General features: G+C 36.5%; 1 protein-coding gene across 2 annotated transcripts; it reads left to right on the top strand.

Annotated features, from left to right (window-relative positions):
* Positions 1-12,111: 12,111 nt before the first annotated feature.
* Positions 12,112-21,804, top strand: LOC134540876 (H/ACA ribonucleoprotein complex subunit 2-like protein). 2 transcript variants are annotated; one of them, XR_010076526.1, is made up of 4 exons: positions 12,112-12,396; positions 14,197-14,269; positions 20,284-20,735; positions 21,479-21,804. XR_010076526.1 is itself a non-coding variant. In XM_063383898.1 (3 exons), exons 1-3 carry the CDS (start codon positions 12,225-12,227, stop codon positions 20,513-20,515), a joined length of 477 nt encoding a protein of 158 aa, XP_063239968.1. In that variant the 5' UTR covers positions 12,112-12,224; the 3' UTR covers positions 20,516-20,849. The 2 variants fall into 2 exon arrangements, 1 of the variants encoding a protein (XP_063239968.1); XM_063383898.1 differs by lacking the exon at positions 21,479-21,804 and having other exon boundaries at positions 20,284-20,849.
* Positions 21,805-24,946: the final 3,142 nt, after the last annotated feature.

Genomic DNA, 24,946 nt, shown 5'->3' with positions numbered 1-24,946 from the left:
TCCAGTTGCCTTGAAACTTGTCCGGCGGCGATGCGACAGAAACCAGTCAGTTTTCTGCACACTGCACGCGCCGCACGAGAAGAGACCAGGTGTTCGCGTCGACTGATTGACAACTTCCTTCCCTTCCCCCCGCCTAATGACCCCACACGAGGGTGGGGTTAGGTGGAACCCATGGTTCCAGGCCCCGGGCCTATCTCAGTGTGTGAAATACATGTACACACTCGCTGTGGTCATTTTAAAGTAAAATAATTGTATAAATAAAGCTTAGTTTGGACTTATAAACTAGCAACCATAATTATACCCTGTATTTTCAGGTTAAATAACATTCTAAAGATTGTGTAGGTAAGAAATAACCATGCAATTATAATGTAGCACGTGACTGTTTAAAAAAGGGGGGGGGGGGGGGCGTCTCCGATCCTGGGTCCTGGGGCCGTAATCGAATGTGTGTGTGGGGGGGGGGGGGGGCAATGCCCGCCCCTCTTCTCTTGTTTCATTTCCTCTTTGATTCAACGCAGATTTTTTTTCTCTCGGACATACGCCATTGTAGTTTTGCACTGATTGTCACGGAAAAATTTCGAAAAAAATTTTTTTTTAAAAAATGTGAAAATAGAAAATTCACAGAAAACAAGACTGAATCAGCTGATGTCGGATAAACGGGACCAACAATGAAACTAAACAAGTATTGTGGACAACACGACGACAACAGCACGGACGAACACGGAATGTTTCCATTGACAACAGTTGAAGAACGTTTCACTTCCCCTTCTCTTTATACATTTTTTTAAAATCTAAAATCTTTGCAATATAAAACGCGGTTTACCGACGATAGTTTAACGTGACAACGTCATAACAAAACATTGATGAAATGATTGCATACTTTTATGAATAAAATTGAATCATTTTTATTGAATCATCACTATTTTGTATGGATACAAAGAAGGAGTGAAATGAAATCTACAATTTAATTGATAAATTTACTTTTATTTGCACTCATTAATTCAAATATGTTTAATACTTTAACGAAGAGATTATTTTAACTATAACTTTTATACATGTTTGCTATTTAAACTTCTTCCAATCTGTGTTATTCTGTTAAGGATAGGACGATGATAGGAAAAGTAGGAAACGAATGGGAGTGTTTCAAGTTTAATGTGCATCGAAAAAGTCAAATCGATGGTTGTTCCAATCGAGTGGAAGAGAGATAGATGCGGCGCAAGCGTACATAGAGCGTAATTGGGACACGGCGTAACGGGTCAATGTGCGTAACGGGACACTTTTTCGTGCGTGCAGCCGGCGTTCATCTATTTATTAGACGTTGTCACGTCAAAAATAAAAATTTGTGATATATCACGCTCTGTGTTATTTCTAAGAATACTAAGTTTAATTTGACGTCTGAGTTACGTATCGTAAGTGTATATACAACGTGGAAATAGGCGAATTCACTCGTTACCGAGATAGGATGTTAGAATTCTTTGGTGATACTTACTCGCTCACTATTTTTGTATTTATCTTCTCATTGATTGGTTTTTGACGAAATTCGAAGCATAATTTTATGTCAGTTATAATTTTGTACCGAAAGCATGAAATCATGTGACACACAGTGTCAGATTAACGGTTCCAATGCAGCCTTTGTCATGAAACTCTTCATTTTTGGTACATCATGTGTAAATCAAAATAAACTAGTTTTTTATTTACTAAAGCCTGGGCGATTCAGGGTTTAAGCAAAAACATCATTTTAATTGAATTACACCTAAAATAATGAGATAGACGAACACGAAGTTTTCACACAAACGATTAACCTAAAACTGTGTAACGAACGATTTCATGCCTTCGGTACATGTTAGGAGTAAACGAAAAGTTACCTTCAAGTTAATAAAAGTTCATAAAAGTATATACGTGTTTAGTAGGAAAAAAAGCCCTTTGTCATGTACAAAAATCATGAAATATTAGAAGCGAAACAATTTAGGACACTAACCCTTAATACCGTTCACCTGAATTATGTACTACCATGTTCTTGCCCCTGGAAATGACGTCACAAGGAATGCCCGAACAGGAAGTGACGTATGCAGGCATGCGAGTAGACAACATGTGTATTCTTCTCACGTACTTCCAAGTAAAGACGTGTCTCCATTTTGAAAAATGATCTGTACTTTTATAGGTGGTAAAATATTTTAGTGATTTAAAGCCTCGTTTACTAATTTTCACTTATTTTAGGACATTCCACCATATTTTATTAAAATCATAATTTTTTACATAAAATTATTTTTTTTGCATCCCCCATGGATCGAACTTGGACAGTAACTAATATTTAATCAGTATATTAATTGTAAATTTATTTAATGAATGTTGAAATTTTTTCCAAATTTATAGCTAAAAAATTACAATATCCAAGATGGTTTCCAAATGTCAAGATGGCGGTTGCAACAATATAACCAACCAATCGAACGAATAAAACAAATATCCCAAAATGTTTATAGAAAAGTTTCAACAAGTACACACACATAAGTACTGATAGTAACTTAAAGTAACAAAGGTGGAACATTTTAGTGGATCGGCGAAAATTCGTGTGTCAGTAGAGAAGTGTTTAATATTACGCAATACAGCTAAACCTTTTGTTTGGAATGAAATTTATTTATCAAAATAAGAACAAGTCAGAATTTTCTCTAGTGCCTCAAGGGCAAGTGAAGTACGCGAAGTTGCGATTACTCAGCTGTGTACTTGAGATCACGACACGAGTACGTGAGGTGACGCGTACAAAGTTCCAAGAAATATTTGCTCTTCGTCTCCACGTAAGACCACAAACCATCCCCTACTGGCATCAGGATGTTGTTTGTGGACGCCAGCAGCTGATGGTTTTTAGCCAATCACAGCGTGGTTCCCCAGCTAAGAACACTTAAGTGTTACTTCAAAGCGAAATGCATGACGAACATATTTCCCCCCTCCCCACTTAAACCTAAGTGCATATTAAGTGCTTAAGTGCCCACGGAAAAATAGCCTTTAATGTGAATGGTCACCGAAAGAAGGGCCTTGAAAAATACGTTTTGAGCTGGCCAATGAGGCAGCAGTCTGTGCCGATGAATGTCTATAATTTAAAAACAATGATTAGAGAATAATAAAAATGCTAGATTCTCCTTGAGTAATATCCTATAATATTATATACAAAATTTAATATTTATTACACGATTTTAAAATATTTTGATACATAACTCCCATTAACTGTTTGTAAATTTTTTTTTTCCGTTTAAACAGGTGTTTATTGGTTTCAACCCCAGTATGAACTAAGAGCATATAATCGGGTAAATACAGTTTTGAGTTAACCATGCGTATTTAGCATCTTTCTAAAAAAAAACAACTTTATTTTCTGTATATATTATCATAATAATATATAACGTAACTATGTTTCTTACTCAATCACATATTTAATATTGAACGGATTTGCATAAAATTTGTAACAGAGGTAGCTCATATCCTGGATCAACACGTTAGGCTAAGGGGGTTAAAACGCGCTGAATTCAGTTCAGTAATAAAAAAATATGGAAGGCAAGACAAGGGGCATGAATTTTATAAATCCCTACTAATATTATAAATGTGAAAGTAAGTTTGTTTGTTACGCTTTCACGCAAAAAATACTTAACCGATCATCATGAAACTTTGTACACATTTTCTTGGAGGTATTAGAAGTAACATAGGATACTTTTTATTGAAAAAAAAAAAACAATATTTTTTTCCAAAGGGCAAAAAAATTGATATTTGTATGTATGATAGTCTGACTGCGAATTTGAGTAAATTGAATGACATTTAACGCCATCTGATGTTTCAATAAGTAAATTAAATAATTCGTTAATTTAATAATATAATACCGGCGGTCAATTTACTATTCAATTTTATTTTTCTGTCACCGCCAAGCAATACTTAAATTTTTTAAATTTTTGAGGTTAGGTGTCTATTTTCTTCGGTGATTGTTGTTTGGACATTGATGCTGAAGGTTATAGTATTTTACTTTCAAGAGAATTTTGTATTTTAGTGAAAATGATGTGGATCTAATTACTCAAGTTTTCCCGGACTTGCAGCAAAATTTGAATAGTGATCAGTGGTTGTACGCAAGAGCAATATTGGCGCCAAAATATTTTTATCGTTAATAAAATCTACACATATTTTAAAAGAGGTGCAAGGGGAAATGGAGTATTTGTCAATAGATACAATCATGGATACATAACAAAGCACTTCATATCCTTAGGTGATTTTAAATTCACTTGAACTTTCGGGTGTACCCTCACATAAACTTCAAATAAAACTAAATGTAGGCCTACAAGTTACGCTTATAGGAAATCTAGATGCTCCTCGAATATGTAATGGAACGAGGCTTCGGATCACACAACTAGGGCAGAATATTAATTAATTTTTTTTATTCTACGTTAATACTTGGAACTTTTTAAAATGTTAGGATTATTTTTTTTTTGTAATAGTGAAACATATTTCAATAAAGCATGTTTTCAGTTTTTTAAGCTAAATCAGATGTTAGAATTTTTTACCATTTTATTATATTTTCTTTGCAATGATCTTTGATACTTAAGGACATAACGCGAGCGAAGACGCGGGTAAAAGCTAGTTTTTAAATAGTAGGTGTCCTTCCTCTATGTCCGCCAAGCAAAACCCATGCAGGTTTGGAGTTACACTGTTGTTGCTCCAAATGCAAGCCACGTGCTTGTTACAAGCACACAAATCGGAAATTTTTATGTGATTGCGAGCTAAAATAGCATGAATTTTCACGCTTGCACGATATACACAGATTTAAAGCTAGATTTGGAATAGGCTGTGATTCCAGGTTAATTTTTCATTTGGAAGTTGTAAAAACAATTAAATTTCGTGTATCCTATAGTAAAAGTGACTTGCATAGGCTTCACCTCCACAAAAGCCACATTTAAACATGAAAACCAATAATAAACATTCTTACCTTACTTTAACAGTGTTTTATAATGCCAGTCTAATGTGGCTTGTGTTGTACCAAAATATGAACGATTTTTATTTCCCCCTGGTATTCAACAAGTAAACGAACATTCGTACATTATTACAACAACTATACATAAAAAATAATAATTGGATCTATGCTACAAACGTATGCCCATGATTACTTAACTTGCAAACTAATTGAAACAAAATCAACTCCAAGCTATCATCCATTTGAAACTTGAGTCTGACACCCGAAGAAACAAAATACCGAAACAAAAAAAAATGTAGACAACAATTTCTTAGATGAACTAATATCGTAAGTTCAAAATAGTTTTTTCAACTTTATTTTTGTGGAAACCAAATAGCATACACTTGAAAATTCTTTTAATAATCGCTGTTTGAAATGTACGTGAGCACAATAAATTCACCACACATTTCCCTACACCAGCTAAAATAAGTATCTCGAGTGACGTCACAAATTGTTTGACAGAGACGGAGATAGATGCTCAACTGCACACCGAGGTCACACAGACAGCTTCGCTATGTTGGCTATGCCCTCTGCCCCAGGCGGCCAGACAGGATAGTCCAGTTCGCGATGTCGGAGAGACGCATGCCGTGGCATTCCAGTGGTGATTCCGACCATGATAGTATCCTGCTGGCTCTCTCAGTATGTGATGTAAGAGGAAATAGGTTCCTGAATTTAACATAAAAAATTGGTTGTCTGTAAAGTCGGTTTACGGACGATAGTTTAACGTCACAACGTCATAACAAAACATTGATGAAATGGATTGCATACTTTTATGAATAAAATTGAATCATTTTTATTTAATTATCACTATTTTGTACGGATACAAAGAAGGAGTGAAATGAAATCGACAATTTAATTGATAAATTTACTTTTATTTGCACTCATTAATTCAGATATGTTTATTACTTTAACGAAGAGATTATTTTAACTATAACTTTTATACATGTTTGCTATTTAACTTCCTCCAATCTGTGTTATTTTGTTAAGGATAGGACGATGATAGGAAAAGTAGGAAACGAATGGGAGTGTTTCAAGTTTAATGTGCCTCGAAAAAGTCAAATCGATGGTTGTTCCAATCGAGTGGAAGAGAGATAGATGAGGCGCAAGCGTACAATGAGCGTAACGGGACAAAGCGTAACGGGACAATGTACGTAACGGGACAATGAGTCATCCTTTTTCGTGCGTGCAGCCGGCGTTCATAGATTTATTAGACGTTGTCACGTCAAAACGAATTAATTTGAAGAATTTCATAATTTTATGAAGCAGTTGCCTGTGATGACGAAACCAAACTTACAGATTGTTTCAGGATAAATTAACTCAGTTTGACAGCTTTTAATTGGAAACAAATCCCATGCATTGTCCTGCATATCCTGCCTTCTAAATTCTTCCATCGATTTTTTTTTTCCGCAAACAAGGATATTTTCGTAATCTTTCGATTAACTTTTTCGCCGACTCGACAATTTAAAGCACGATACCGAGGAAAATTAAACTTCATGAAAAGCAAACGCAGATATACAGCACAATTCCCCGCGATAAAAAAAAACGGGTGGTTTTTGTTTATCTGCGCATGCGCGAAGTCAGCGACGTTTTTAGAAGAAGAAAAAAAATGGCCGAGAACAAACGGGAAGCCTTCATTTCACAGACGAGAGAGCCACACCCGAAGTTCCCCGAAGTTCATGCTGGCTCTTTTGTTTACACTACTTCACAGTATCTTTAATGTAGCTATCCTAACCAAATCAACCGTCCACAATGTTTTAAAGTATTTATAATGTAGCTAACCTAACCTAATTAACCATTAGTTATCATGAGTTACAATGAACAAAAAAAAAAAAACGAATATGCACGATCGGGAGTTTGGCTCTCTCGTCTGTGAAAAGAAGGCCAACACCTGGCGAAGCGTTGCCAACGTAACGAACACAGCTTGGTGTGGAAAGTGACAGCTGAGATGCAGCTGGCTGTATTTCACCCGCGGACATAGCAAGCATAACGCCCTGTGTTGTGTACACGGAGTAATGTTACAAGCGCAAGACTGATTTGTTATTCTCCAGTCGTAGCTCCGCGCGGTGGCACCGCCGGCGCTGGCGCGTCGAGGTTGGCAGCCCTGGCGCCGCTCCTCCGAGGGCGACGGGTGGCGGTGACTGGCGGCGGACAGGCGCACCAGTCCGGCGACCTCACCGCCGCGAATAAACACATCGCCTCGCCGACCGGTCTGTCCGCTGCGAACACACCTCTGGCCCGCAGTACCGGCGATCTGGACATGGGCGTATCTGTGTCAACGAGGGGAAGCCTAAGATGTACATCAAGATCTGTCCCTTTCCGAACACGCCCGAATATTCACCTTCGGCCAACCTCGGGTTTATTTATATATATATTTATATTTCTCTGTTTATTTTAATGTAGCTAACCTTACCGACCACTTTTAATATTTGAATTATTATTTCCTGCGCAAAAATAAAACAAATCCCGAGGTTGGCCGAAGGTGAATATTCGGGCGTGTTCGGGCAGGGACAGAACTTGATGTACATCTTAGGCTTCTCGTCGGCGAGGCGGGACTAGCTGGTGCTTCTAGCGCGGTGTCTCCTCTGGACTGGCGCGCAGTCTTCTCCCAGTGCATATAATATGAGCGGTGACCGTAACATTACACGGCGGAGAAATGAAGATAAAAGGTGTAATGCAAGTACCTTGAGTGCTTTCAATAATCTGAACCGGTTGTTTTACTCCTAAAAAATTACTCTTAAAACACGTGTTTTAGCCATTTTAACTCTTCTAAAAATACAGTTTAAAAACTTGATCCGAAATCAAAAGTACTTTTCGGCCCTCAGCGAACTCTTAAATGCTCTTCGTAAGCAGACCCCACTCGGATATCTCGAGTAGTTTTGGAATAGCTGTTGTTTTCCCTGAAGCTCTGCGCACCGTGTGTGTGCCCGGGTGCTAATGTCTCGCGTGTACGGCGTGTTCCGTATCCTCGCCCGTGGGGGCAATGCAGGGCTTACGCCCAAGACAGCCGAGTTAGCAAAGAAACACCAGGGAAAACCATGCGGAGTACTGCACTGTGCAATTGAATACGGATCAAAGTAGCGTCAAACTACCGCAAACCGAATCTTTGAAACGTGCCGTAGGATATATATTTTTTTTAATTGTTGAAGTTACACTTCTTTAGGCGAGTTATAAAAAAATTGTGATGTTGAATTTTTACGATGCGCGCGCAACATGCAACGGAATTTCACACAGAATAAAATATAAAAAAAGAAGGCTACATGCAATTATGTATATACATGTGCTTTTAAATTATATACTCTAGTGGTTGATATTGGTTACTGGTCCATATCATTAACAAACATTTATTTGTGTTTATAACATTAATTGTGTTTATAAACAGTTTCTAGTTATTTTTAAGTGTTTTATTGAATATATTTATATAAGTGAGGTTATGATCCCGTATGTATAATTTATTTTCACTATTAATTATTACTTCATTAACTAACGACTCCTTATAGACAACAGATGAATCAAGATCAACCTTGAACACAAATTCACGTAACAGAAAAAATAAACGTTAGCGAACTTCTGTCTGCTTCCCCTCAAACAACTACCACGAGAGAACATTCGCCCAAACGACGAATACCTTCCGTGGACACTTCCAATGGACGAAATATACAGCCAAATATACCAAGAACATCAAACAACAACAACAACGAACAGTACCAAACCAATGACGATGGAATCCCAACGTGAATCTTCGTCCTATCAAACACGTGTACCGAATATCAGCTCTGCAGAGTTCTCCCAAGAGGAGGGAATCAAGGACACGCCTTCTGAACCTCAAATCACACCACCTCAAGGACAGTTGAGAGAATCTTGGACCACCTTACTCTCTCCAAGATCACATTTCGTTCAGAGATTTGACGTGTTCCAAATGGAAAAATTGTTTGAAGAAACAGTAACACGCACATTTTTTTTCTTTTTGCTGTATTTCAACAGTGAGTAGGCCTACTATTTATAGATAATTAATCTTTACTGATTGGTCAATAATTATTGATATCCTGTGTAGTTATTTTGAAGTTAGTATTAATTTTGTTAGTTGATGTTTATTAATTTAATTTTAATCAAATTTCGAATAAATACAAAACAAGGTTGGGATTCTTAAACACTTTAAAAATAAATGATAGCCAAAAAAAGTGCTGTGTTATTTTTAGAAAATTTTCTTCTTTCTCACTTTCTCTGCTGTTTTACCCCTTACGGTATACTTACGGGTCAAGGTTTGAATTGCCAAAGAAGACTTTACTCACGTGTACTGAATTACATGCGCACGTTTTTTCTAATTAAATATATATTTAATATAAAAAATATTTAAAAAAAATTATAAAATAATAAAAAAAATTAAAAAAAATAAATTTAAATAAGGCATGAACTTCTTAATAATATATTAATATAATACATTATAATATGATCTTATTAACAAACAAATGATTTATCTTTTCTGTGACTGTTCACAGCATCAAACAGGAACGTCTGTCGCAGATAACAGCGAGGTTCGCGCGCCTGCGAGCAGAGACGGTTCGTTGACCTGGTGGGCAGTCCGGTATTGCGAGTTGCGTCGTGTCCTGCGGCCAGGGGCAGGCATTCACACACTACACTTCCAGGACTTGGGCTCACGACGAACGAACGACGCGGATGGCGCGCGAATGAGCGTGTGTCGGCGTGTCCTGGTCTGAGTTCGCTGCTCAGTGTCACACTTACGCCCTTAGAGTCACATTGCGAGGTCACGTTCCCTTTACAGCCACTCTCTGTCTCAATACCGCGAGTCGACGCACGTGCAGTTTTACGTTACGTAGCGGCGTCGATACAGCTGATATATTTTGCGAAAATTTGAGAGCACAGAGGGGCAAGCCACTAGAGGTCACATTCGCGCCAAAAGTATGTAGAGATATGTAATTGAGTGAGGCTATGTTTGGAAATGTAGTTTAATTATGTTTATTAATTTTGTTTAAGAGGAATGGAAAGGTACAATATTTGGGGAATCCTGGAATCGAAGATCAAGGATAAAATCTGAACTACTCATCATATTTCTTTGCGGTTTGTTTTGCCAACTAGATAATTTAATTACAGAGGGTTGTGTGTACAGCAGTGGCCACAATAATGCATAGTTTTTTAGAAATAAAATTAAATAACTTTATGCAGAAATAAGGGGTATTAGCCACAAAATTAAAAATTATACCAAAATGTAATTTTTATATTGTGTAATATAATATTATCTAGAACTCTATTATAACCAAAGTGAAAAAACACTTGATCGCTGAATTTTAAAGGAATTTTAACCAATTAAAACCTGCCATGCAACATTTAGGTAAGGAAGGACACGCTTGTTGAGCAATTACGTAAAATTCTGTATTATATAACTCTAGATAATATTGTATTACACCATTCAAAAATTATATTTTGGTATAATTTATAATTTTGTGGCTAATACCCCTTATTTCTGCATAAAGTTATTTAATTTTTTTTCTAAAAACTATGCATTATTGTGGCCACTGCTGTACACACAACCCTCTGTAATTAAATTATCTAGTTGGCAAAACAAACCGCAAAGAAATATGATGATTAGTTCAGATTTTATCCTTGATATTCGATTCATTCCCAAGATATTTTACCTTTCCATTCCCCTTAAGAAATAAAAATATACAGAAAATGTTTTATAATGAGTTCATTGTCAATTAAGTATATTAAAATATATAGGCTAACCTTGGTCGATAGTCGTATGGAGCGACTATCAAACTACCGGTGACGGCGCTCGTTCGTGTTGTCGCACTGCACTTCGAGTCATTGACTCCCGCACACGCCCCAGAAGGAACGGGAATGGGACCTGTGCAAGCCGGGTGAGCACCGACGGGTGTCGCCAATGTGTTCTTTTACAGCCACCCAGATACGAACTGGTAGCAACTTCCACTACCGTGTCTCTGAAGAAGTGTCCTTGTAACCCCTTGCTGTATAACTGTGAGACCCACCAGAGGGGTCAGATAAAGTGTCATGGATCTCTCATCTTTGTCTTGTCTTAACTGATTTCTAAATGCCATGGTTATTTAAGTATTGTTTCAAAACTTTTTTTTATTTCTAGAGCTCCACGCACATAATGCCATGAGCTTTAACGAGTGGGCAGCCTAAATCCCCTCCTTAATTCTTCGTCTCACACTGTAGGGAATACGGGCAGGCACCAAGCTTACAGGACCGGCTGACTCCAGCTAATGTTTTTAAGTAATTCACCGGCATGGATGTTTCGGCCACATTTTAAACTATAAGTGTCATTGTAACAATCCAAATTACCATTTATCAAATGCTGAGGAGGTTTGTGCATTTGTACTTTTAAGTATATGTGTGTGCTGCATTAAAGTTGGACATGACTAATACCTGACATGTGAGTACCTACTGTTAAACCCCAATCGTTATATTGTCCCAGTGAGTATGCACAGTGTGTCTAGTCTAGATAGAGTTGTACCCACGAGCCTACAACACATGGGCCAGTGATGGTTCAAATTAGGCTGCATATCATCACTATCCTTCGCGGGTGATATCCCTCGTGAGCCACACAGGATTGATGGTCCACCACTTGCCTCCACGTGAGAGGCTGCTCTTCCCGATAAAGCTAGCCTCGATCAATAACACCGATAAACACCCCTAACGAGAGACATACGCCACATCTCTACACTCCCTGTGGAGACCAGCTCACATCACAGTGGTGATTGTGTATGTAATTATATATTATAGTTTATGTGAATCATATATGTATTTATGATCCCATGTTTAAACACATACAAGATAATTTTATTAAATACTTATCATTTGTGGCATGATAATAGGTATTTCGAAAGTAGTTTCATCTTAAAACGAATCTTAATTCGCCACAGAATTTTTCAAGTTATTGATTTTTACGCCAGGTTTAAAAAAAAAATTCTCAAATCGTTTCCTTCGTCTATATGGGAGTTTCCAAATCTTTAAAACCCAATATCATTTGATGCTAACATTTACAATTCCTGAAGAGCAAAAAGGACAGCGAGTAAAACAAACATACTGTGCAGAAACAGTCATGCTTTTCAATTTTTACTCTACTGTTATCCTTACAGCTCTCCTCAAAGTTTACTCTATGCCTCAAATGATGTGGTAAACAAACAGAAACACGCGGTCTGTTTTTCGTGTGAATTTGTGAATTCTGGTGAGGCTAACGTACATTTTTGTTGTATATAATTAAATAATGGGCAAAGACAAAGAACTTGATCCTTCGACTGAGATCAAAGTTGAAGATGTAGTTGTGAAAGAAGAAGAAATGTTAAGCTACGAAGAAAAGTTAAAATTTGTCTCTCCAATTGCAAAGCCGATGGCTCCCCGCAAACTAACGAAAAAGATATACAAACTAATTAAGAAAGGTAATTTCAATTGATTTGGAGGATGACTCCACCTTTACGGCTTTATGTAAAAATAATGTAAAGTGAGGTTATGTCTTATTATTATATAATATTAAAGTATTAAATTATTGGGCCAATTCTACAATGACACGGAAACGGGGTAAATATTTTAAGTCGCGGCTTTTCCGCAAAGTAAAATAAAATTAAAATACCATTTTGCAACATTAGAGACGTTTCTGTACTTACCCTGAAAATAGCGTTAATAAATTACTACAAGTTTCTGAGACATCACAGTTTTTAGCTCACATTTCTATACATGTGCATTGCCATTGCCATCGCCATTAATTGTTTACCGTGTCGGTTTGTGTGTTTGTTTTGATGAACCTTATTCAAATATTGTGAATGATAGGTTACGTATGGTTACGCTCTTTAAATGATTCATGCAATGAGAAATTTTGATTTAATGCAGTTTTTTTGGACATAAGCCATTGAGTTTTGCACTGTTTGTCAGTGTTGTTATATAATTTTTTCATGACTAAATTCCTTCAACAGAATTCTTGTGCTGTCGGATATTTATATGTTGAGCACTTTTTGTCCGTGCTGTCGTCGTGTGGTCCATAATACTTGTTTAGTTTTATCGTTGGTTCCGTTTGTCCGACATCAACTGATTGTCTTGTTTTCTGTAAATTTTTGATCTTCATATGTTTATTTATTTTTTGATTTTCAGAATTTCTCCATGACAAACAGTGCAAAACTGCATTAAATCAAATTTCTCCATTATTAAGAATCATTTAAAGAATGTAGATTAAATGCAGTCCATGCAGCAAACATACAACTACAGCTATGAAGATAATCAAGTACTATGGACAACACGATAGCACTGACAATAGCAGTGACAACAGTTGCGATGTTTCGGGAACTGACATATGTTCCCATCATCAGGCACAATCAGACTTATATTAGACACTTTTTGACGTGACGTCTTATAAATCAATGAATGTCGGCTGCACGCATGAAAAAGGATGACTCATTGTCCCATTATGCACATTGTCCCGTTACACTTTGTCCCGTTACACTCATTGTACGCTTGCGCCGCATCTATCTCTCTCCACTTGATAACCTTGGCTTAAACCAAGTTATTTTTTATAAAATAAAAGTTTTTTTTAATTCATGTGTTTTTAAATAGAATACCTTAATTTTTTTTATGAAAGGTCTAATTTCAATCTAGCAACAACAAAAGTTGGTCATTAATTAATGTTTCTTGTGATTTACAGAAACAAAAAATTATATACTAATAAATATATTATCATTATAATGTGGTTAAATCCCAGTTAGATATGCAGATTTTCTAGATTTCAGTTCTTTGATGTTAGAACTTTTCTGGTTCAACATGAGCGGCAGAAAGCAGGATGTTTTATGGCTTTCATTTGAGCATGGTGAAAACTAAAATAACTAATGTAATTAAAAAAAAACTGGATTAAAACTAAAAAAAAAACAGGTTATTTGGTTTTTTTCCCAACCCTGGTTTGTGTGCGTGTAACATAATGATGGCTATCGCACATCCAATGCAATGGTGTACATTAAACGTTTATTCTGTTCAGGATGAACCAGATTTTTTTTTTGACAAATACAGTTAGCAAAAACTAGTTATATTCTGGTGTACATGAACTATTGTGTTCTTTAAATGATTCATGGAATGGGGAATTTTGATTTAATGCCTTTTTTCGACATATGCAACTGCAATGGCATATGCCAAAAAAACTGCATTAAATCATTAACTATTGTATCTACAGTTTAATATCGATGGTTTTTGTTTTGCAGCCTCCAAAGACAAGAAGTGCCTGAAGAGTGGACTGAAAGCCGTGCAGAAGGAACTTCGCAGAGGCACCATTGGGTGAGCGAGCGCCTGTTATGTGCGTAGAGAGTTTGGTCGTGTGTCCAATAAATTTTTATAAACTCAACAGCTGAGGGGGTAAAAAAAGGGTGTTTTAAGTTAGGTCGTGTTCCATCTCCCATATTTAGGGATTAGAAAAGCTGAAGAGGGTAACTCTGGGTTCAGCTTGTTTTCTCGATAATGGATCGGAAGGTACGGTAATGTGCTTGAGTAATTTACGCACAATCGCTGATGCCCAGACGTCTTGGTGGGTGAATATTGTGGCTCACAGTGTGGATAATTGAAGGAAATTATACGGAGGCAACGTCTAGTCAATGTTTTAGTTGCAGTATGTCGCACCCTGAGTACAAGACTCTTATCGTAAATCAAAAAATTGAGTTTGTGAGATATTTTTACCATAAGCAGGAAAATATCATTATCTAGGCACTGCAAGACTATCACAATATTATATTTACTTTTACGGGACTTACAGAAAATAATGTAGCGTTGCACTCTGGAAAACATTATATAAGAATATGTGCCAGACTATGGCAAATGAGTTGTGATAGTATTGCACTGATTTTTGAGTTACGATAGTCTTGTACTCAGGGTGCGATGTGTACAACCTAGCTGTTTGAAATGCCAGTTACAATGATCCGTGCCGTTACCGTGACGAGTGATCGGGAAGATACCGGGACTAGCCACCAACACGCATGGCAATGTTGCCGTGACTACCTCACCTAACCTCATCCAAGGTGTGAAGTGTGCCGTTATAAATAATTAAAAAAACATATCTCAGGAGTCAGATCAAGCCCGAGGTAAGATTTCTGGTACGAATAAACCCACCGAACTACAAACTTCTCTTTGCGTTTTCAAAATTACCATTCTGGGTTGGTGAAAAAACGAGGTAGGTGTGGTTTTATAAACGAAAATTAATTTAATTCAGTCCACTAAAGTAAATAAAATTAGAAATTGAGCATGAATTACTTAAACAAAGATTAACTTTGTGTGTGTTTAATTTTCTAAAATTTCTCCACTATGGGGATGAAATTGAAAGTTATGTTTTATTAGAAAATTATACCTACCTTAAGCTTATCAAATGACCACTTACTTACTACGATTATGTGAAAAATTTGCATGTTTTTTGTGTTTGTTTACTCAAATCACATGTACTACTAATCCGATTTTGATGTAATTTGGAATAAAAATAGATTGAATTAAACTTTAGGGAATTGTTTCATTCTGTAAATATAAATAGCAACAGCCGTTAACTTAAACTTAATTTGAATAAATAATTTTGGTTGACATGGGTTGCATTAGCAGCATATAGGAAATCAAGAACTGATGTATTAATATATTTACTGCTATGTTTAAAGTTTCAATTAACATTTTATTTACTTTATCAAAAATTTTATTATAAAAAATGATACTGTATGACATGTATTAGTTATTTTTATAGTGATATTCATGGATCTGAGTTCATCAGAATGCTTTGCTACAAAATGCAGATCTAACTCAGCTAGTACTATATAAATTCACATCTCTGCAACTGTGTACTTAGTAAAGGTATCAGTGAAAAATTTAGTGTAGACTGCAGTAGGATACATTCTTTAAAATTATTGAATCAGGTCACTTTTATGAATTTTTAAATATTAGTTCCAATGTTGGTTTTTAATTTTGTGGATTTATTGTTTTGTTTTTATTCAGGTAAAGCTTAAAAAGAGACGGAAGAGTTTCTGTTTCAGCAGGAATAGTTAGGAATTATATAGTCATGTTTTAGTGGGAACTCCTTTCATGAGACGTACTGGGGTTCGCTACTTGAACAGACTGCTTCTGCTTACAGTCGCCTGAGCCTTGACAATAAAACTCCGGAAATCGAAAGTGTCATCAAAATCTTAAAAACACAGGGAAAAGTTTAATACCAAGTATGAAACAGAAATCAGTAATATTTTTATACTAAGCAAGTATCTTAATGTCTTAAAATTAAATGTATCTTAATCATAAAGTCATGTGCTGTTTGTTAATCTATATCCAATTTTTACTGACATTTATTAAACGTACATAAGGGATACAAGTGACTGTGTATTAATTTGAAGCCAAATAGTCTATAATCTTTAGCTTGATCACTGCCGATAATGTATCGTTTCAAAGTTAAATCATACAAATGTATTAGATATTTATTTTTGAGACTGGCATTCATTATTGGTTATTTAGTGTTCATCGAAATTAGAACAGTGCAAACTGTATATCATGCAGGAAAAACCTTTTAATAGTCAATTTTGCATGATGTGTACGTTAGTCAAATTGTATTTTGATAGTAATTTTTTTTTGTAGATGTGTTATGTTGCCGGATAGACAGACGAGGCAAGGACAAAATGTAATACGGGACAGAAAATGAGCTGGAGAGAGTGGGAACGCTAAAATAGGGCCATGTATGTAAATAAAAATACAAATGTTTATTTGTACAAAATCTTAAATCTCCAAAAGTTCTTCACCAATTGCTTTGAAATTTTGACACAATGTTGCATTCGAATAAGTGCGTCACACCTGCGACAGGTAAAATTATACACACACACACACACACACACGTACATATACATGTTGTGTGTTGGTCTTCTGTTTTGTAAAGATAAAGATTTAGATAGGAAGATACAGACATAGATAGGTAGAGATATAGAGATATATAATGAGGGATATAGAGAGATGTGGAGATATAGATAGGGAGATAGAGTGAGATATAGATAGAAACGTAGGAACCTAGAGAGATATGGATCGTTATATAGATATTATTGAGAGTTAAAAGATATAGAAAGATTTTACATATAGTGAGATTTATAGAGGGACATATAGGATAGAGAGAGAGAGAGAGAGAGATGCTTTGTATGTATGTGCTTACACTTCAAACAAATTACAAAAAAAAAATGGTGTGCTTTCTCTTTTCTTTCTTTTCCATTTGACCAGACAGCCACAGTAGCGAGTGGCTGGTTTTTAAATGAAACTGTAGCGATTGGGGACGAAGGTGGAACCCCTGGCTCTGGCTGTGATCTCCGAGGCAACACTGCGTGTCCCCACGCCCGGAGTCACTCTTAGTCTCCGAGCACCGAGTCAGTGGTTCGGAGCCTCTGCCGCCAGGGTGGCTGCAGGGGCTACTTCTGGGGAACTGTGGACCTGACTTTAAAATCTAGACCAGTGGTTCCCAAACTTTTCCAGCCGGCAACCCACCTTCCCTTATCGGAATACCTCCACGGTCCATCGGTCCACGGTGGAGTAAAAAAAAACCTTATTTGTATTGTATCCCTTCCTTATGTATATATAATTTACCATCAAATATTGCAACTATATATATATATATATATATGCTTTTTTAAAGATACCGATTGATTATTGATAAACAATTTGTGTTCTAATTTTGAAAATGGTTGACAAAACATAAGCACTTTGTAGCAAAAAACAGTTATTTATTTAACGATAGATGTGTGTTTGCACACAATTCGATTTGTTTAGATTTTTTTCTTATCTTTTCTGGTGGTTTGTTCGATGGTTTCTGATAGTTTTGGGATCGGGTCTCGTGACCCACCGTTTGGGAACCGCTGGTCTAGTTGCTCGTAACTTATTTTGGATGTCTGGTAACTTGGTCTGACTAGCCTATATATTTACACACACACACACACTCACACATATCCATTTTTGATAAAGTATTAACTGTTTAGAAATCATTTTATCCATGGTGTGTCTACTGCCGTGCAGGAACACTGACATTCTCTGGGGCTTTCCGTGTCTTTGTGTCTTTTGTAATCACTCGTCAGCTGGAGTAAACTCAGCAAATATCCGCTTGTGATTTTATTTTCACGTTCTTGGCAAAACAGGTTTTTTTTACAAGCATATTAGGTAGATAAAAAAACTACATGTTAAAAATAAGCTAAATATTACATATTGCACTATTATTCTAACCATTGTGTTAGGCTAATTTGAAAGGCATTTTTTTTATACATTATGATTCAAGAAGTTAGAATCAAAAGAAGTACATATATCCAAGCAACAGAAATAAGAGTGATTTAGTCCAGTGTCACTTGTTTCTGTTTTGGAAAACTATTGTGTTTGTTTCGTCTTTTTGTTTTGTCGTGTTTTTGTCTCGTTTCAACTGTTGTGCTGAATTTTTTTTTATTTTGGGTTAAATATTTTTTTGGTGTCATCATTTGTGGTTTTTTTTTTCGTTCTGTTATTCCATTTTTCTTTGTTTTTCTTTGTTTGTTGACCATATTCCTGTTATGGAATATTATGTGGTGTTTATATCCTGTTGATAACAGCAATTTTTTGCTTAATTTGTGTTTTTGTCTTTTGGGTTTTTTGTAGTTTTCTTCTACAGACATACATGTGCTTAGCAATGGCGTATGTCCAAAAGCTTACATCAAGTCATGCACTCCCATTGCACAAATCTTTCAAAGATAATACCTTTATATGACTTCCGCAAAACGTGAACACCTGTGTAGGTCTGGTGCTCACGCGCCCTTGCATGGTGCAGCATTTCAAAACCATCTTGGATTCAAGTTTTTTGATCTAAATAATTATTTGATGTTTATGTATGAGTTTTTGATCTCATTAAGGCTGAGTGTGTAACTAACTCAGTGGACTGGAATGACTGCAGCAGATAGTTTTTCTGTGAAATTGTAGGTAGTTCAGAATTGGTTTATAAGAATGTATTCAACTGTAAAATTATCTTAATTGTAACTTTTTTTTTTTTACAGTTTCAGATTTGTTCATTTTTGTTCTCTATCTTAAAGAGGCCCCTGCCATTTTACAGTTGTAAATAATTTGCTACAGCCAGTAAAGTAACTTTCGTATCACATTTTAGTTTAGCTCCTAAAGGCAGTTGCAGGCAGGTTTCACTATCATGACAGTTGTAGTAGCCAACGTGAAATCGTAACATATTTCCTGGCGATAATAGATTGGTGCCTGTTGATAAATACGTGGTTACATGTATGGATAAATAAATGGTATTAAAGCGTGGGATGATATGAATGTGTGTTGTCCGGCTGAAATTATGAATGCAGTAAAGCCTACAGCGAACCGCAGCAAACTGGGACAAGCAAAATCTCTGAAATCACGGACATAATAGAACAAATTTCCTTGATTTTCTGTTGGCCAAGTGGTATCATACTTCTGGTGACGTCCTTCTAGGTTCTTCAGCGTCGATTCTTTCATGTCACTCCGTGATTGGCCCAACCAGTAAATGTCGTCTTTGAGGTTTATTTTCTTTATGCGTTCAACAACTGTTAAGAGTATTGGCTAGGTCCTCAAGTTCATGCTGGTTATGTTTTTCATGTTTGCCCGGACAGTGTGGAACCTCGGTTAGTCTAAGCTCTGTCGATCGAGACTCAATTGTAATTCGAAGTTTCTGTCTTACACAGGCATGGTGTACCTAAAGTACACTCACCTGGGTGTGATCCAGTGTGTCAGCGTTGTGGCAACGAACCCCCGGTGAAGGTGTAGCGAAGGGTGTGTCTGCATGGTGTACCTTAACCCTCCATTGCATGAATTTTTTTATCTTTATGGAAAAAAATATATGTTTATCATTTACAGCATGGAGATTAGAGCAAAAATGTTTTTAAAAATTTAACTTAATTTTTAAATTTTTTACTTAATAAAATCGATTTTGCAAAATATGCAGTTATTGTAAAATAAAAATAATGTAATATAAAAATATCTACAGCTGAAAATTTTCTTCCAGTAAATAATATTAATTAACAATAGGTAATATACAAAAAAAAAAATATTTTTGTTTATGTAATGATCATCAGGGGCTGCCAGAAATGGTTTCTGTAGCTTGTGCCACGTATGGAAAACCGTGCAGCTGCTGTCCTGGTGTAATTTCGTTTGTGGAGAAAAATCTAAAATGCTTTATGCCATATGTGTCACAGTATGCAGTTGAGGGTTAAAGTACACGCACACGGGTGTGATCCAGTGTGTCAGCGTTGTGGCAATGAACCCCCGGTGAAGGTGTGGCGAAGGGTGTGTGTCTCGGGGCATGGTTGCAGGATCATGGTGATAGCGGGCGACGTGTTGCCGGTGGACATCGTGTGCCACCTGCCGGTGATGTGCGAGGACCGCGGCCTGCCGTACTGCTACACGCCCTCGGGCAGCGACCTGGGGCTGGCCATGGGCACCAAGCGGCGCAACCTGGCGATGCTGGTGCCCCCGCGGCCCGAGTACCAGGAGCTGTACGACGAGGTGAAGGAGGGCATCCAGGCGCTGCCCCCGCCCGCCTGACCTCCGGCCGCTTCCGACACACGCGCACAACTGTGCGATCTGAACTTGTGCTGGTCTCGGTACTAACCGCATTAAGGAACCCACCCTTTTCTTCTCAAGATTGAAGCAGCCGAGTGAACGAAGCCTGGTAGTGTTGGCGAACCACTTAGGAGCTAACGCTGTAATCTGCTGTTATAATTACAAATGTGTTTCGTCATTGTTCTGCTTATTATATTTTAAGGTGAACCTTTTTTTTTTTAAATTTTCTTTTAGAGGAATTTGAGGTTCAAAAGAAGGATGTGTCTTAGAATGGATGGAGTCTCATGTTCAAATAAACACAATAACTTACTTTGAAGTAGTAGTTTTTTTTTTTTTTTTTGGAATGGAGTTCTTCAAGGATCCTTCCGAATAGCAGTTCGAGCGTAAAGTTCTTTCATTTTTATTTACAGAAATGGATTTTTTCCAGATACGTTATGAGATTTAACAGCACTGGAATGATAGACAGTGTGGTGTAGGAACCGATTGCATTTTTTTTTTTAAATTTTTACTAGTACAATGTAAAAAATAATGAAAATTTTTCAATGCAGTTTTAGAAACGAACATTTAAAATTTTTTTTTTTGTGTTAATGCGAGCCCATTTCGGTTCATACATAATGTATGTATGAATGAAAGGAACATCAGTACATACCCATGTGTCATGTGCATTTTCCATGTCGTTCTTCGTCAGGGTTCACTTTATAGTTTTCCTTAATTGGGCACTGCAAAATGGGCAAGAGATAACCTTTGTATTTAATTAAAAAAAATTTTTTTGAAGGTCACAATTAGATGAAGTGACTTTCAACTAAGAAAATCTTGATACATAGTTTTCTTGTACTTAAATTAACCTAATTATAATGTAATAAATGCAGTATATATACCGTGTCACCTGAAAAATTAAATTTTAAAATAATTTTTAATGATTTTTTTCTCCTTCACTTTGAACAGGAAACCTTTCAGCCAGATACACCATGACCATGAGTTATGGTACAACTGGAGTATGCAGCGTTGAAGATATCATGTTGTTGGTACTTTGGGTATGAAAACTCTTATTCAGCGGATAAGTGGTAAACATTTCAGAATCTTGTAATAAAATTGTCTTTCAACATTTTTATATCACAGAGTACGTAATTTTTAAACATAATAAAAAAAAATTAGAGACTAGTTATGAGTTTTGTGATTGGTGGAGTTTCTTTCAGCTTCCTGTTGACTGTCAGCACACCATTCACAATAACCGAGTGTAGAAGCAAACGCATCCTGAACAGCCGGCCAAATAAGACAGTGGTTTCGCTTCCTGACTGCCACCAATCACAAGGAAGAAACAGCTGTGGGAGATACAATGTTGCAGTCTAATGGTGGTTCAGATTTTTTTTTTTTTTGAGAAAAATGCCTGACGCTAATAAAAAGCTGAACACGAAATCAATTTACTGTTCACAGTAGATGATTGCAATATGATGCAAGTGGTTTTGTCTCCAATGACGTGTTAAATGTGCGACTGATAACTGACGTGAGATGCTAGCAAAAGTTTGGTTGGGATTATAGGTACATTACGTGTGATTTTTTTCCCCGTCCCCTGAGACACTGGTGTTGTCAGTGTACTGCAAGGCACAGCAGAACCATCTCGCGTGGTTCACTCCAGTCACGCACACTAATGGCTCCCAGCCAATCAACTCTACTTGTATTCAGCAAGAAGGTAAAAAATTTTTTTAGCTATCATGCCATTTGAAATTTTGAGGAAAAAAGTTTTAAAAAATGTGTGAAAGAATCTGTCTCTACACGACCGTTCTGAAGGGTTTAAAAAAAAAAAAAAAAAAAAAAAAGTGACGTAACGCGTAGGTCAAACATTGAAAGCAGCAGGAATTCATTTGGGCACTCCATGCTCTATGTTGGTTGTTCAAGAGTATAGAATGCTCAAAAGGTATACTTACTGATGGAGAATAAGATATAATTTTGTCTACAGAAACATTTTGCATTAAATTATGAGTTGTGGCTGTGTGTTTGAAAAGTCTCTCTCTAAATCTTACAGAAGGAACACATTAAATTTATAGCTCTTTAATTTTAAGTGCAAGACCAATTTCTAACAGGATGCATGTGTTTACTAATGCTAAATCTAAAATCAGGGATTTCAAAACCCATTTTAAAATAGGATTTTACAGCTTTCATGACTGCCTTTCATGTAGGGATCAAAATTTATTTTATTTTATGGGCTTTGTTTTATGTGTTAACTAGTAAGAAGAGGACAAATATTAAAGATGGGCCATGTTGTAATTCAGTATGTCAATAATTTGAATGTGTGAAAGTGTAATTTTTACAATTAAGTAAAGAACGCGCGTGTGTATGCATGTAATTACATACAAATTATATCAGCATTACACAATGCCACAATAAAAATTTTTTGTACAAACCAACTTGGCCCATCATTAGTACATGTCCTCTTCTTACAATTGCACATAAAACAAAGACCATAAATTAAAATAAATTTTGATACCTACATGAAAGGAATTCACGAAAACTGTAAAAATCCTATTTTAAAATGGGTTTTGAAATCCCTGATTTTAGCTTTAGTAATTAGTGAACACATGCATCAAGGTATGAGCTGGTCTTGCACTTAAAAAATTAAATAGTTTTAAATTGAATGCGTCTTCCTTCGGTTGTAAGATTTAGAGAGAAACTTTTCAAACACACAGCCACAACTCATAATTTAATGAAAAATGTTTCTGTTTACAAAATTATATATTATTTTCCATCAGTATGCATACTTTTTGGGCACTCTATACTCTTGAACAACCAATATAGAGCATGGAGTGCCCAAATGAATTCCTGTTACTTTCAGTGTTTTGCCCTGGTAATTATTGTCATTGATAGACAATGATGATACACAAAAGAATTACTTCATGGCAAATGGCAAAAAAACGTTGCATACGAAGATAATGTTTGGTTGGTACATAGTGCTGGACCTTAAAGGTGGTAGTCTAACACCGGATCTAAGTTCAAATATTTTTCATCGTGCATGGACTTGTAAGGGAACTTGCGTGATGATGCTAACTTTGTTGGGAATCGCAGCCTCTCAAATAAAAATGGCAAATTATTGGGATGCGAGGACTGAGAATAGTTTCTCTCCAGCTCTGTGATGCGTAGTCTGGTGCCGTAGCGAGATATCGGTGCGTCAAGGTTGCTGCACATCGACAGAACCGGATGCCAACCTAGGTCCAGTTCGTGGGCAGGCGTGTTGGTAGTTCTGAGGAGTTCAGGGATTCCACTGGTCGACACGATGTCGCAAGCTGCTGCGAGTCATGCCAAGGACAGGAAGTTTCCAGACCTCACAATACGACCTTGAGGCGGACATGAGAGAAATTTCACACGCTCAGTGTTTGTACGTCTATGGCTTACCTATGATTTTCTATTATGAAACTGTCTTAGGAATTTTTTTTTTATATACTTACGTGAAGCCTGTATGTTAAGGATATGAGCTAGCTCTGTGCCAAATTGCATCCAAAACAGGTCAGCGGTTTGGACCTAATTAAGTAGCAAACCTCTTCACATCCAAACTTTAAGTTTTTCCTATGTCGTAGTTCGTAGACTAAGAAAATAAGTCAACAATTAGGCTTCCATTTTATAAAACTTCAAACGCCTCCCAATACAGTATAGCATCTCATCCTCAGTTTCCAGCGTGTACTTTAATGGGCATTTAAACCCTCCTTTCAATGCAAGATTTGTTGCCATAGTGCTGTCGTCGTTTTGGTGCGGATGATGCAAGATACGGTAGAATCTCATTACTGAGTACCTACAGGGACCTCATGTTTTTGTATTTGGTACTGAAAAATATATACATATCATTACAAAGAGAAAAATAAATCAATCAAAAATAGCATTATTATAAGATACAACATTATCATTTGGTGAACATCTGACATCAGTTTAAAAATATTGGTGTTTCTGCAGAGCTTAAGTTTTTTTTAAATTTGTATTTTTTTTTAAATATCTTTTATTTCAGTTTTTTTTTTTTTTTTTTTTTTTTAAGTTTGACTGATGCTCTGTTGAACAAAATGTTCTATGTCATAGAAAGATTTCCTTATCTCTTCTGGAACCTTTTAGTGTTTAGAGATGAATTTGTTCAGTTTTTCTAAGCTAACAATAGCTTCCGTAGCTGCCACAGTCAGAATCATCATCTGATTCAGATTTTTTATAACTGTGATCGAATGACTTCACTAATGATGTCGCTGTCAGTCAACACTGGTTTTTTTTTTTCTATTTCATTATTCACAGACACACTGTCAGTGAATGAAACTGCATGGAGGCTGATGCTTCTTGCCATAATTCAGGGTCAATGTCATTGCTTTTGCATGTTTGTGCTGTGGCGTGGCTTGCATCCTGGTCTGATGGAGTTGCAGTGAGCTCGTTCAGCGTTACAGTTCA

This window comes from Bacillus rossius, chromosome 17 (assembly GCF_032445375.1).
Source record: "Bacillus rossius redtenbacheri isolate Brsri chromosome 17, Brsri_v3, whole genome shotgun sequence".
Classification (NCBI taxonomy): Eukaryota; Metazoa; Arthropoda; class Insecta; order Phasmatodea; family Bacillidae; genus Bacillus; species Bacillus rossius.
The sequence above is the reverse complement of the archived record's forward strand: the minus strand, read 5'-3'. Positions and strand labels throughout refer to the sequence as shown.

What these genes read in the sequence shown, in the direction of transcription:
- LOC134540876 (XM_063383898.1), top strand. Translation starts at nt 12,225, where the DNA reads ATGGGCAAAGACAAAGAACTTGATCCTTCGACTGAGATCAAAGTTGAA. An exon ending in ATACAAACTAATTAAGAAAG is followed by an intron (nt 12,397 to 14,196) that starts GTAATTTCAATT and finishes TTTGTTTTGCAG; the next exon opens with CCTCCAAAGACAAGAAGTGC. An exon ending in CTTCGCAGAGGCACCATTGG is followed by an intron (nt 14,270 to 20,283) that starts GTGAGCGAGCGC and finishes GCATGGTTGCAG; the next exon opens with GATCATGGTGATAGCGGGCG.